Below are 11850 nucleotides of genomic sequence, written 5' to 3'. Positions count from 1 at the left end.
CAGTTGAGTCATAATTTATTCAGGTTTATACATTATTAATGATATATATATATATATATATATATATATATATATATATATATATATATATAATAGCAAGATATATATTAAATATATATTAAATAGCAAGATATTGCTATTTAATAAATTTATTAAAGTTATTTGCTTTAGCAAGATAATTTGATGCAAAAGGTTAATGATTTAGTGTGGTGATTGATGGTCATATACCTTCAGTATACCATGGCTTCCAAATTGCACACCCAACTAAATAACCCCGTTATATGAATATTTAGTGTTATTTAAGAATTTTTTACTGAATTTTTTTTGCTTGTGTCGAGCACTAATGACATTGAAAAGATTTATTAAGCAAACATTTTACAGCAGAAGACTCTTACAACTCACCATTGTATTTGATTATGCTCTAAATGTAGATGTGATGTCCACTCTCACACTGTGAAGTTGTTACCATATTCTGCGCATAACCAGTGTCACTAGTGTGCTTTCAAACCAGTCCAGAAAGCAAAAAATCCACCCCCTCCCTGCAAAAGCTTAGCCCACACAGGTTCTCAAAACGAAAGGTGCACTAGTCCTTATGAGACTCTCCCCGAGATGTATGGCTTTCATTCATTCCAATGAGTCGTCTAAAAAATACGAGTTCTTTTGGGATTTGCGCGCGCTTTCCTTTATTTCAAGCACCCAGAAAGGGACACATTTCTGAAGACCCATACCCCTTTGAGCAGAAAATATGAGGAACATAGTTTTTAGAGTTTTCGTGCTGTTGTCCTTTGGCTTAATGTGCTGCGTTTTACAGGCTGTTCACGGTGAGCCGCGCGCTGGGTCCAGAGAATCAGCACGCGGACACCGGGCAGGTGCCTCACGCCTGGCGATACGATGGACGGGTAACGGCCGCGTGTATAACCTACTGAGCCACGGTTCTGAATATCTACCATCGCGAAGACGAGGGAACGTTGACGCGAGCAGACCTGCGCTGGTGATCCGAGAATCAAACGACACCGTGCCGAGCCGCACGAGCGCGCGTGCCAAGTCCAATTCCGGACTCGCGCAGACAGAACCCACGCAAACCGACAGTGGAGACGTGATGATGGCAGACAATCCGTACGACCCTTACAAGTCCATTCGCAACGAACTCTACAACCCGTACTACAACTATTACGACTCTTACTACCAGCCGCGCTCCAGGAACAGAGTTCGACCTGGCTATGAGACGAGATATTTCCAGTATGGTAAGAGCATGGCTGAGGTTTACGTTCACGTGCAAATGCGAAAACCATAGTTTTACGATGCGCTTACGATGCAACTATCAACAGGTCTTCCAGATCTGATTCCAGACGCGTATTATGTGCAAACTTCCACTTATATACAGAGGGTGCCAATGTACAACCTTAGATGCGCGGCTGAGGAACGTTGCTTGACAAGGTTGGAACTGTTTTAAATGTTTGCATGTCAGTAAAGAAAGAAGCATAATACGAGACCACATTTCAGACAAAAACAACAACAACAAACAAACAAACAAAAAAACCATAACAAAATCACTATGAAGACTGCTGGGTTTTGCATGAGGAAATATGAAACAAGTGCAACAGTTAAAGTCTCCAGAAGAACTGTGGCTGGTTCTGCAAGATGCTCAATATAATTTACAGCTCATTTCCTTATAAAACAAATTGTACCTGAGATTATTTTTTTTAAAGCAAAGAGCTGTCACAGCAAATATTGACTTTGTTTCATTTATTACTGTTTGAGGCTCTGTATAGTATATTATTTAATGTAGAAACATTTAATCTAATTATTTTTAATGAGATCAAATTTCTTAGGACTTTTGCACAGTACCTGTACACACACACACACACACACACACACACACACACACACACACACACAGTTATTTAGCTATCTAAATATCTTACGTCCTTGTTTCAAGTCCGATAAACTCATCACAGCTTTTAAAGATCATTTCTTGTGTGTATACCGACAGCTCAGCTGCGCATGCGCGGGACTACGATACGCGCGTCCTGCTCAGGTTTCCCCAGCGCGTTAAGAACCAAGGTACTGCTGACTTTCTCCCCAACAGACCACGATATGCCTGGGAATGGCACAGCTGTCACCAGTGAGTAACTCCCCAAATAAAGGCTAGGAACAAAAAAGCCATACTACCTATATTATTAAATATGATACCATAGGCCTATGTATTATTTTGACATACTAATAATTTAGCCTACCACAGTGGTACTTGAAAGTTTGTGGATCCTTCAGAATTTTCTATATTTCTGCATAAATATGGCCTAAAACATCATCAGATTTTCACACAAGTCTTAAAAGGAGATAAAGAGAACCGAGTTAAAACAAATGAGACAAAAATATTATACTTGTTCATTTATTTATTGAGGAAAATGATCCAATATTATATACCTGTTAGTGGCAAAAGTATGTGACCCTTTGCTTTCAGTATCTGGTGTGACCCCCCTGTGCAGCAATAACTGCAATTAAACATTTCCAATAACTGTTAAACAGTCCTGCACATCGGCTTGGAGGAATTTTAGTCCATTCCTCAGTACAGAACAGCTTCAACTCTCGGATGTTGGTGGGTTTCCTCGCATGAACATGCTTCCACACATGCATCCATCCACAACATTTCTATTGGATTAAGGTCAGGATTTTGAATGGGCCATTCCAAAACATTAACTTTATTCTTTTTTTAACCATTCTTGGGAGAACGACTTGTGTGCTTACAGCCGTCGTTTCACTGCATGACCCACTTTCATTTGAGATTCAGTTAATGGACAGATTTCCAGACATTTTCCTTAAGAATTCACTGATATAATTCAGGATTCATTGTTCCATCAATGCAAGCCGTCCAGGCACAGATGCTTAAAAAAAGGTCCAAACCATGATAATGCCACCATAATGTTTCACAAATATGATAAGGTTCTAATGCTGGAATGCAGTATTTTCCTTTCTCCAGACATAACGCTTCTCATTTAAACCAAAATTCTATTTTGCTCTCATCTATCCACAAAACATTTTTGCATTAGCATTCTGGTTTGTCCACGTGATCTTCAGCAAACTGCAGACAGGCAGCAATGTTCTTTTTGGAGAGCAGTGGCTTTCTCCTTGCAACCCTGCCATGCACCCCATTGTTGTTCAGTGTTCTCCTGATGGTGGACTCATGAACACCAACATTAGCCAGTTACCTTTAGATGCTTAGAAGTTACCCTGGTTCCTTTGTGACCATGTGGACTATTAAAAGTCTTGCTCTTGGAGTGATCTTTGTTAGTTGATCACTCCTGGGGAGGGAAACAATGGCATTGAATTTCCTCTATTTGTACACAATCTGCCTGACTGTGGACTGGTGTAGTCCAAACTCTTTAGAGATGGTTTTGTAACCTTTTCCAGCCTTGGGAGCATCAACAACGCTTTTTCTGAGTTCCTCAGAAATCTCAATTTTTCATTGTTCATTTACATTGTTGTGAAGATCAGACTCTGATAGATCCGTTCTTTAAATATAACAAGGTGCTCACTCACACCTGATTGTCATCCCATTGACTGAAATCACCTGACTCTAATTTCACCTTCAAATTAAACTGCTAATCCTAGAGATTCAAATACTTTTGCCACTCACCAATATGAAATATTGGATCATTTTCCTTAATAAATAAATGGCCAAGTATTATATATATATATATATATATATATATATATATATATATATATATATATATATATATATATATATATATATATATATATATATATATATATAATATCTGTTTAATTGGGTTCTATTTGTCTATTTTTAGGAGTTGTGTGAAAATCTGATGATGTTTTAGTTCATATTTATGCAGATATTTAGAAAATTCTACAAATTCTCACAAACTTTCAAGCACCACTGTATGTTCTATGCTCAAACAAACTGAATTATTCCAATTAAATTATACTACTCCTATTTTCATCACCAAATTTCATGTGCATTTAAAAAAAAACGGAAGGAGTTCCTGTTCTTCAGTGATCACAATGAGCAATTCATATGTACCTGTATGTAGTTACAGTGCATGGATTTGGATCTGTTCAGTGTTGGTTGTATTTGTGCAGATTAGCATTTTTTTTTGGAATGCTTAGTGAGATAATGGCTTTTTAACCTAAAAACATTGGATAAGTTCAATCAAATCAAAGAAACCAACTTAACATCTTGGCCACATTTGTTAAAAATCTAGAATAAAATTCAACAGGCATGGTGCAGTATCTTCTATCTAATACTTTGAGGCCTCTACTTCTGGTTGTACTATTAATTTTTACAGAAAAATTTTCATTTAAAACCATTTTTGTATTATACATGATTTTAATGTTTCTGTTTTAATAAAAACATATGCAAATTACTTTGATGGTGTTGGAAAAACAGACGAATATATAAACATTCTTTTCCTAGCAATATTTAAGGGAAACTTGGTTGTTCTTTCCCTTCTACCCAGACACTACCACAGCATGGACGAGTTCTGCCATTATGATCTGCTGGATGCTTCCTCCCAGAACAAAGTAGCTGAAGGCCACAAAGCCAGTTTCTGTCTGGAAGATACCTCTTGTGACCCTGGCTACCATAGGCGCTATGCCTGCACATCACACACTCAGGTGTGTTATTTCCCCAATCCCCATCAATATGCACTGTTATGGTTGCTCTGTGACAATAGAGTGTGTTAGGATTTGTGATCTTCGGTTATGATTTTTAAGAAAAGAGAAAGTGAAAGTACACAAAAAAGACTGTGCCCTCACCATGCTACACACTTCCCACACCAAGGCCTTGGGAGAGTTGCCAAATGATACACAGATACACAAAATTCAAATGGCAAGATCTTCAATTTATTCAAAGAAAGGCAGAGTATATGTATCGTGTTTGACACACAAAAGAGACAACGGGTTAACAATTGATTGGCTAGGCTGAAGGGCATATTTGCATAAAACAGGAAGCATATCAGTGTAAGAGAGGAACAACTCCATATATGGTATTCAGGAAGTTATAGGAATATGAGCAAATGGTATTCGGGAAGACAAGGTCAAAGGCATTATCTGTCTGTACCTGGTTGAAACAGCTTTCGTGCAGTGGTGGAAGAGTTAACAAAAGGAACAGAGGAAAAAGTGTTAACAGAGGAACAAAGAAGAAAAGTGTTAACAAGGGAACAGAGAGGGAAGAGTGTTCACAGTAAAATTATTAGAGTGTGTGAGTCTCTGAGATGAATGCCTGAAGTTGCCATTTTCCCCATAAACACACATTTGTGGTTGAGGTCTTCTCTACACAAAACAAAAGAAAGTATAATCTATTGTACAGTATTTTTTGTTTTATAGACTGGTATTAACATTTCTAACAAATTGATTTGTTGACTTAATAGGGTCTGAGCCCAGGATGTTATGACACTTACAATGCAGACATTGACTGCCAGTGGATTGATATTACTGATGTCAAACCTGGAAAGTACATTCTCAAGGTTAGATTTCACATGTTTTAACTATGGAGTGATGTGTGTGCCCTGTCAGTGTGAGTCTGATGCATTTTATGTGTTTGTGTTGCAGATAACTGTGAATCCAAGCTACCAGGTTCCAGAGTCAGACTTTAGCAATAACATAATGCGCTGTGACATTCAGTATACAGGCAATTATGTCCATACATCTGGTTGCAGTATATCTCAGTAAGTGTGCAGTGTATGTATATCTTTTGGATTTTCTTTGGTATTTTATCAAATGCCAATCATAAATGAGACCAGATATCACAACTATGTATGAAAATATGTGGTTCTCTATAGTTCCCATTCTATAGTGCACATTCTACTGAACAAATTATTTAAATGTTTATTGATTTTGCCAAGTGTGTGGCAGCCTGGGAAAATCCTTCATGTGGTGAAATTTTGACAGTTTCTACTATACGGTATAGAGTTTTGAGCAGGTTTTCCTGAATGGAAATATGTTTTTCTTATGTACCTTAAACAGAAGTAAATTTATAACAGGGAGAAAATGGCATTGCGTTCCAACTGTGGTACATTAGCATCTATTCAACTTATTCAGGGGTGTTGCCTGACAAAATACTTTATAATAATAATAATAATAATAATAACAACAACAACAATAACAATAATAATAACAGTAATAATAATAATATTTATAGCACCTTTAAAAGTCTCATCTTAAAGCGTTTTACAAGAGAAGAAATAAAAATACAATGAAATATAAATGAACAGAAAACATGCAATAAGAACAATTCAGAAAAATACAATAAAAATCACATAATAATCACAGAAAAGCAATTCTAAAAAGTGTATTTTAAGAGAAGATTTAAAATACTCAAAGATTCAGCAGGCCTAACCTCAGAGGGAAGAGAGTTCCATAGTTTTGGAGCAGAAGAAGAGAAGGCCCTGTCACCCATAGAGTGTAGACGAGAAGTCGGAACAGGTAACAAACCAGAATCAGAGGATCCGAGGTCCGTTTATGTTCCTCGAGAGCTGTGGATTTCAGCTTGTCCCAGTGAGTTGCTAAATTGGTCAATTCTAATTGCAAATTGTCAGGAGTCGCCCCGCTGTCAAATGGCAAAAGTCTTTTGCTCAGTTCTTCAAGAGCACATGAGTCAAGTCCCTGTTATGAATATCAGAAAAGTGCCAGGGATCCAGACAGGCAAAATCTGCGTACAGTGTTCCATTTTCCAAAAAAAAAAAAACGACGATTAAGACTATCGGTTATTGTGTCGAAAATCAGTTTGTGTACTCGAATTCTGAAAGCTGACTCTGTGTCTGAAAATGTCTCATCACCAGCTGACTCACCGGGCATTAACTTCTTTTTTCATCCTCTTTTCTCTGGAAGGGACACTTCCACAGGGGCCTGGCATTCATGTTCATCATCCATTAACTTGGCATTTGCCCAGTCGACAAAGTGAGAGGCTGCTGCTTTTAAAGCTTCAAATTCTCTTGCACAGTTTTACTGTGTGCAGTGAACATGTCTATTCCGTTTGTTTGGAGGTATTTTGATGGGAGAGTTGTATGTTAAAATATCCACAGAAATATTTGAGCAGTGAGGATTTAAGTTTAAGTAATCCTTCCCTATATGTTCTGGCTTTCACATGAATGTGTGGGTTGTTGCTTGCATGTTCCTCAATTTTTCCGAGTGTCACCATGAGATTGACATAGAGGGCATTTTCTGGTTTGTCAAAAGATCCAAACAATTTTCTAAGCGCTGTGTCCTTTGCCCACCACGTCCTTTGTGTCACCGATTGGTGAGAGCCACTTATGGCGTGTGTTTGTGTCTTTTGTGTTGGAATCCCACATTTTCATCCTCTGGTACGATTCTTGTATAAAAACAGCAATGTCATTCACAAGGCTGAATAGCGATGAACTCTCAACCACTACACCTGTCATGTCAGAGAGCACAAGACTCAGGACATGTGAGTAACACCAGACATGAACGTGGCTGCTGCGGGATTGGGATGCGAGTAAAGTAGAGAATCCTTTGTAACTCCCTTGCCTATTTGCTGCCCCATCTGTTGCATTACCGATGCATTTATCTTTCTCAAGTCCCAGTGCTTCTTAAGTTTGAATTACCATATCAGCAAAATGCTGCCCAGATGATGATTCATAATCTACTAAAGCAACTAGTATCTCATACACAGTATCAGTCACATATTGCAATATCACAGAGCACTGATCCATAGAGGTAATGTCTTGCGTAGTATCTGTTTGCACGGAGTACATTCCAGCATATTTGACATTGCTGCAAATGGATTCTTGAAAGATACTGTGGATAGCATCAGTTATCATATTAACAGTGGTTTTAGAGAGGAACGAGATGAGCGAACCCCTGCCTTTTCCTCCTGCCTCTTGCATGGTTTTACTTTTTTTTAGTGCAATGGTTCAAATGTTCCTTTAGGCACACGTCATATTTGCTTAACTGCAAAATTAATTCCAGAAAGATCCCGTGGTCTGCTGTTGTATCTTCAAGTTTATATGCAGCTTCAGAGTCAAGCCCCACTCTGTAACTGTGCCCTCGTTTCCCAGTCACTTTAATAATGTCTATAATGCACTCCAGCACCAGTCGTTTCTTTTTAATCTGTTCTTTACGAACAAACATTTTGTTTTCTTTAACAAATCAACTATTCCTGACTTGCTTGTCCATAGAAGGTAGGCATCAACACAAAGTCCATGAGCATTACTTTTCTCGTGTTCCTCAATTCAAGCATGCTTCTTGTTTTTCAGTCCATCAATGAATAAACTGCCACTTTTTGAAAATGCCAGACACACAGTGCAAAACAGGGAATTTATTTTCTCACAGTAAGAAAGCCATTTCCTATTAGTCCCATATTTGCAAAAAATAGGCTTTGTTGAGTTCGGTGTTTAAAGATGTTTGGTATGGATGATGTTGAAAAAACAATTCTAGCTCACCTGGATGAGCCCGTGCAAAATAGGAAAATGTGGAATCTTCATCTTCTTTCCTCAAACCTGCTCTGAATCACTTTCAGAATCAGTACGCTCTTGGACAAATTGCATTTGACTAGGGCTGCTGCTGCTGAGCCCTGCTGCCTCATCTTCTCGTAACATTCCTGGAGGCTCGGTCTCTCTCTCACCTGTCTCCAGCTCCTGAGGAGAAACACTTGACGACACTGAAGCGTTTTAGGTTTTGTTGTGAACAAAAGTTCAGTGATTTTGTACATTTTGAGGCATCTTGCTGCAGACTTTTCAGCTTTTTAAATCACATTTTTTCTGCACCACCCTTTTTGCGATCCATCGTCTGTAAGTGATGTCGTTGCCGTGGCACATAACATTTAAGAATGAAGAATTATGGGGGAGCATAGGGGTATTGTTTATTTGCAAAATTATATGTTTGTGATATTTGTATCATATTTTAAATATTTATTTGTTTACAGTTGGCTGGTTTTAATGAAAAAGTACATTTTATTATATTTATTTGTTTTTTATATATCTCAACATGCATCAGTCCCCTATCAGCCCACTGGCCTATCGGCCCACCAAGAAAACTTCCCGCTCTTCTGATGGCCAATCTGACCCTGAGGCTAGGTCTGATTGCTCATGTCCAATTCAACAACAACAACAACAAAAAACACCTAAAAACACAATCCAAAAGTTCACCTGTGATTGTATTGCCCAAAAGTTAAATACCATTGTCTGTTGCTTCTCTTCATGTTACTGCTCTTTGTGTATATGAAAATCTTGCCTTTTTCTGATTTGATGTTTCTGTACCGCTTACTGGCCAGCAGTGGGCAAACTAGTGCTGCTTTCAAGTCCTATTGTCAACTAATGTCATCTTGATTAGTATGAAATGAAGAGCAGTGTTTCGTTTGCCGCTTTGAACATTGTGTAGCAACTCAAGCATGAGTGACAGTGAATCTGAACCATCTATTAATGGTACAATGATGTTAAAAAGTATTGATTTCTTCTGTTTTGTTTATATCAGAAATTAAAACAAAATCTAAAATAAAACAAAGGCAATCTGAGTAAACACAAAATACATTTTTTAAATGATAATGTTATTTATTGAAGCAAAAAAGTTATCCAATACCAACTGGGCCTGTGTGAAAATGTATTTGCCCCATAGTTCTGATTCCCCAAACCTGCATTCATAATGGGGTTCAGCTGGGCCAAATGCAACCAGGCCTGATTACTACAAACCCTGTTCAATCAAATCAACATTTAAATAAAACTTTTTCAACAGCATGAAGTTGGTTAAAAGGTCTTACACAGTAACACAGTATGCCAAAATTGAAAGAAATTCCAGAAACGATGAGGAAGAAGGTGATTGAAATACATCAGTCTAGGAAGGGTTTCAAAGTTATTTCAAAGGCTCTGGGACTCTAAAGAACCACAGTGAGAGCCATTATCTCCAAATGGAAAAACTCGGCACAGTAGTGCACCTTCCCAAAAATGGCCGACCTTCCAAAATTCCTCCAAATTTTCTTTGTCATACATCTCCTATAGTTACTCTATGATTGCCCATACATACATGATCTTGCATGTGCGCACACACACACGCATTGATATAAACACCCTGAACCATCAACTACAGCATGTTCCCATTCGTTAAATACATACACACTACACATTAACACCTTAACACCTACGCATTTTTTTACTTTTTTTCCCCCTTCTTTATTTTTTTTGTTCTGTCATATCTTCCTGTTTTCCAGTTGTATTTCGTTTGAAGATCTATTGCCTGGTCTATTGCTTGGTGCAGTTGCTACTGAATACAGGTAGTTAGCATGAGTAACAATCATCACATGTGCAGTGTGCAATAAAAATTCATTATATATATAATATGCATACTGCATATTCAATCCATTTTTTTCCAACCACAACCACTTGAACACACACCCTGTCATAGTCACGACCTCCAAACTGGTATGCACAAACGTCCAGGGAGTGCCTGAAGGCAGCTTAACAACATGTTGGTGAATTTACTATTATGTTGACGGTAGGGACTATACAGACTAATGTGAACAGCAAGTTGTTTGTGGCTCAAAAATGAAATCAATGTGTTTTATGTGAAATTATTTACTATTTTGTTTACTAAGGCATAACATAATTTTACTAGGGCACATGCCATAGTAAATTGCTTCAGGTGACACCCCTGGTCTTATGTCCAAAGCCTGACATCACACTTAACTGGCAAACTTTTTGACAGCTTTATGCAGAGCAATTGTTTTTACAACCACTGGCCCCTTACCCAACATGATCATTGCAGAAAGCCTTGGCAAGATTAAAAAGTAAATAAAAACATTTCTATGTTGTTTTGATGAAATATGAAGCAGAACTGTCAAAGTCAAAATAAGATTTTTGTGGAATTCAGCAACAGTGATGTCTATGTTTTCCCAGATGCCACATAAATTGTTAAATAAGTTTTCACTTGCACATTCTTTCTTTTTTAAATTTCAGATACTGATTGCAGAGTGTTGTCATCATCCCAAAATGTCAGTCATTACACAGACGCCTGGGGAAGTCAAGGAGTCAAAAGTTGCATAGCAGTGATGATAATTTTTGCCATTTTTAACCTGTAGAATCCTATTTTTAATACATCAAAATGTATGTAATGGCAAAAACAAAAGTTAAATCACAGTTACTGTACAGTACTTTGGTAGAAAAAAAGGTTAACTCTAGGGTCCTATGGGAAGAATCCTTAAAGGTTCTAGGTAAAACCATACAACATTGTGTCTCCTATCAGAGATAGTAGATTTACATTCATTTGGCAGATGTTTTAACATAGCATAAAGTAATATAAATAACATCTCAAATTAGTGTAAAAATAGAACATTACATTCTGGCCTTAGGTTATATAATATTATCTAACTGGTGTAGATAAAATTGAAAGATGTAATATCTTATTAAAATATAAGATATGACAAAAATATCTTATTCTTATTAGTGATAGTGTGCTATGTATCACAACAAATTTATTCTCTGTCAAATGTCTAATATCTTTTCTTTTTTTTTTTTAAATTTAAAAAAAAATATATTTTTAAAAAAATTTTTTTTAGTAATATAGTATTTTTTTTAGTATATATATATATATATATATATATATATATATATATATATATATATATATATATATATATAAAACTATTTTTGTTATATATCCATTATACTATATTGGAAGAGTAAATGTCCTACATGAATACCTAAAATGTGTCATCTATTTTCTGATTTTCTCTTTATGAATTCTTCACTACTGCATTACTTATTCAAGTATATCAATATTAACTTTTCAGTAGTTACAGGAGGCCTTGTTTAGTTCTTTTTATTCTGAGTAACTATTTATTTACATGTATTTTGCAGAGAACCTACATGGGTGAAC

At 36.8% G+C, this 11850-nt stretch overlaps 1 protein-coding gene across 1 annotated transcript; it reads left to right on the top strand.

Moving 5' to 3' along the window:
* Positions 1-427: 427 nt before the first annotated feature.
* On the top strand, positions 428-11449 carry LOC108265136 (protein-lysine 6-oxidase). The gene is made up of 7 exons (XM_017467270.3): positions 428-1244; positions 1329-1437; positions 1994-2125; positions 4485-4641; positions 5397-5492; positions 5578-5693; positions 10932-11449. The coding sequence occupies exons 1-7, from the start codon at positions 746-748 to the stop codon at positions 10936-10938; spliced, it is 1116 nt and encodes a 371-aa protein (XP_017322759.1). The 5' UTR covers positions 428-745; the 3' UTR covers positions 10939-11449.
* Positions 11450-11850: the final 401 nt, after the last annotated feature.

This window comes from Ictalurus punctatus, chromosome 5 (assembly GCF_001660625.3).
Source record: "Ictalurus punctatus breed USDA103 chromosome 5, Coco_2.0, whole genome shotgun sequence".
Taxonomy (NCBI): domain Eukaryota; kingdom Metazoa; phylum Chordata; class Actinopteri; order Siluriformes; family Ictaluridae; genus Ictalurus; species Ictalurus punctatus.
Note: the sequence above shows the minus strand (reverse complement) of the source record. Positions and strands in the feature narration are given on the sequence as shown.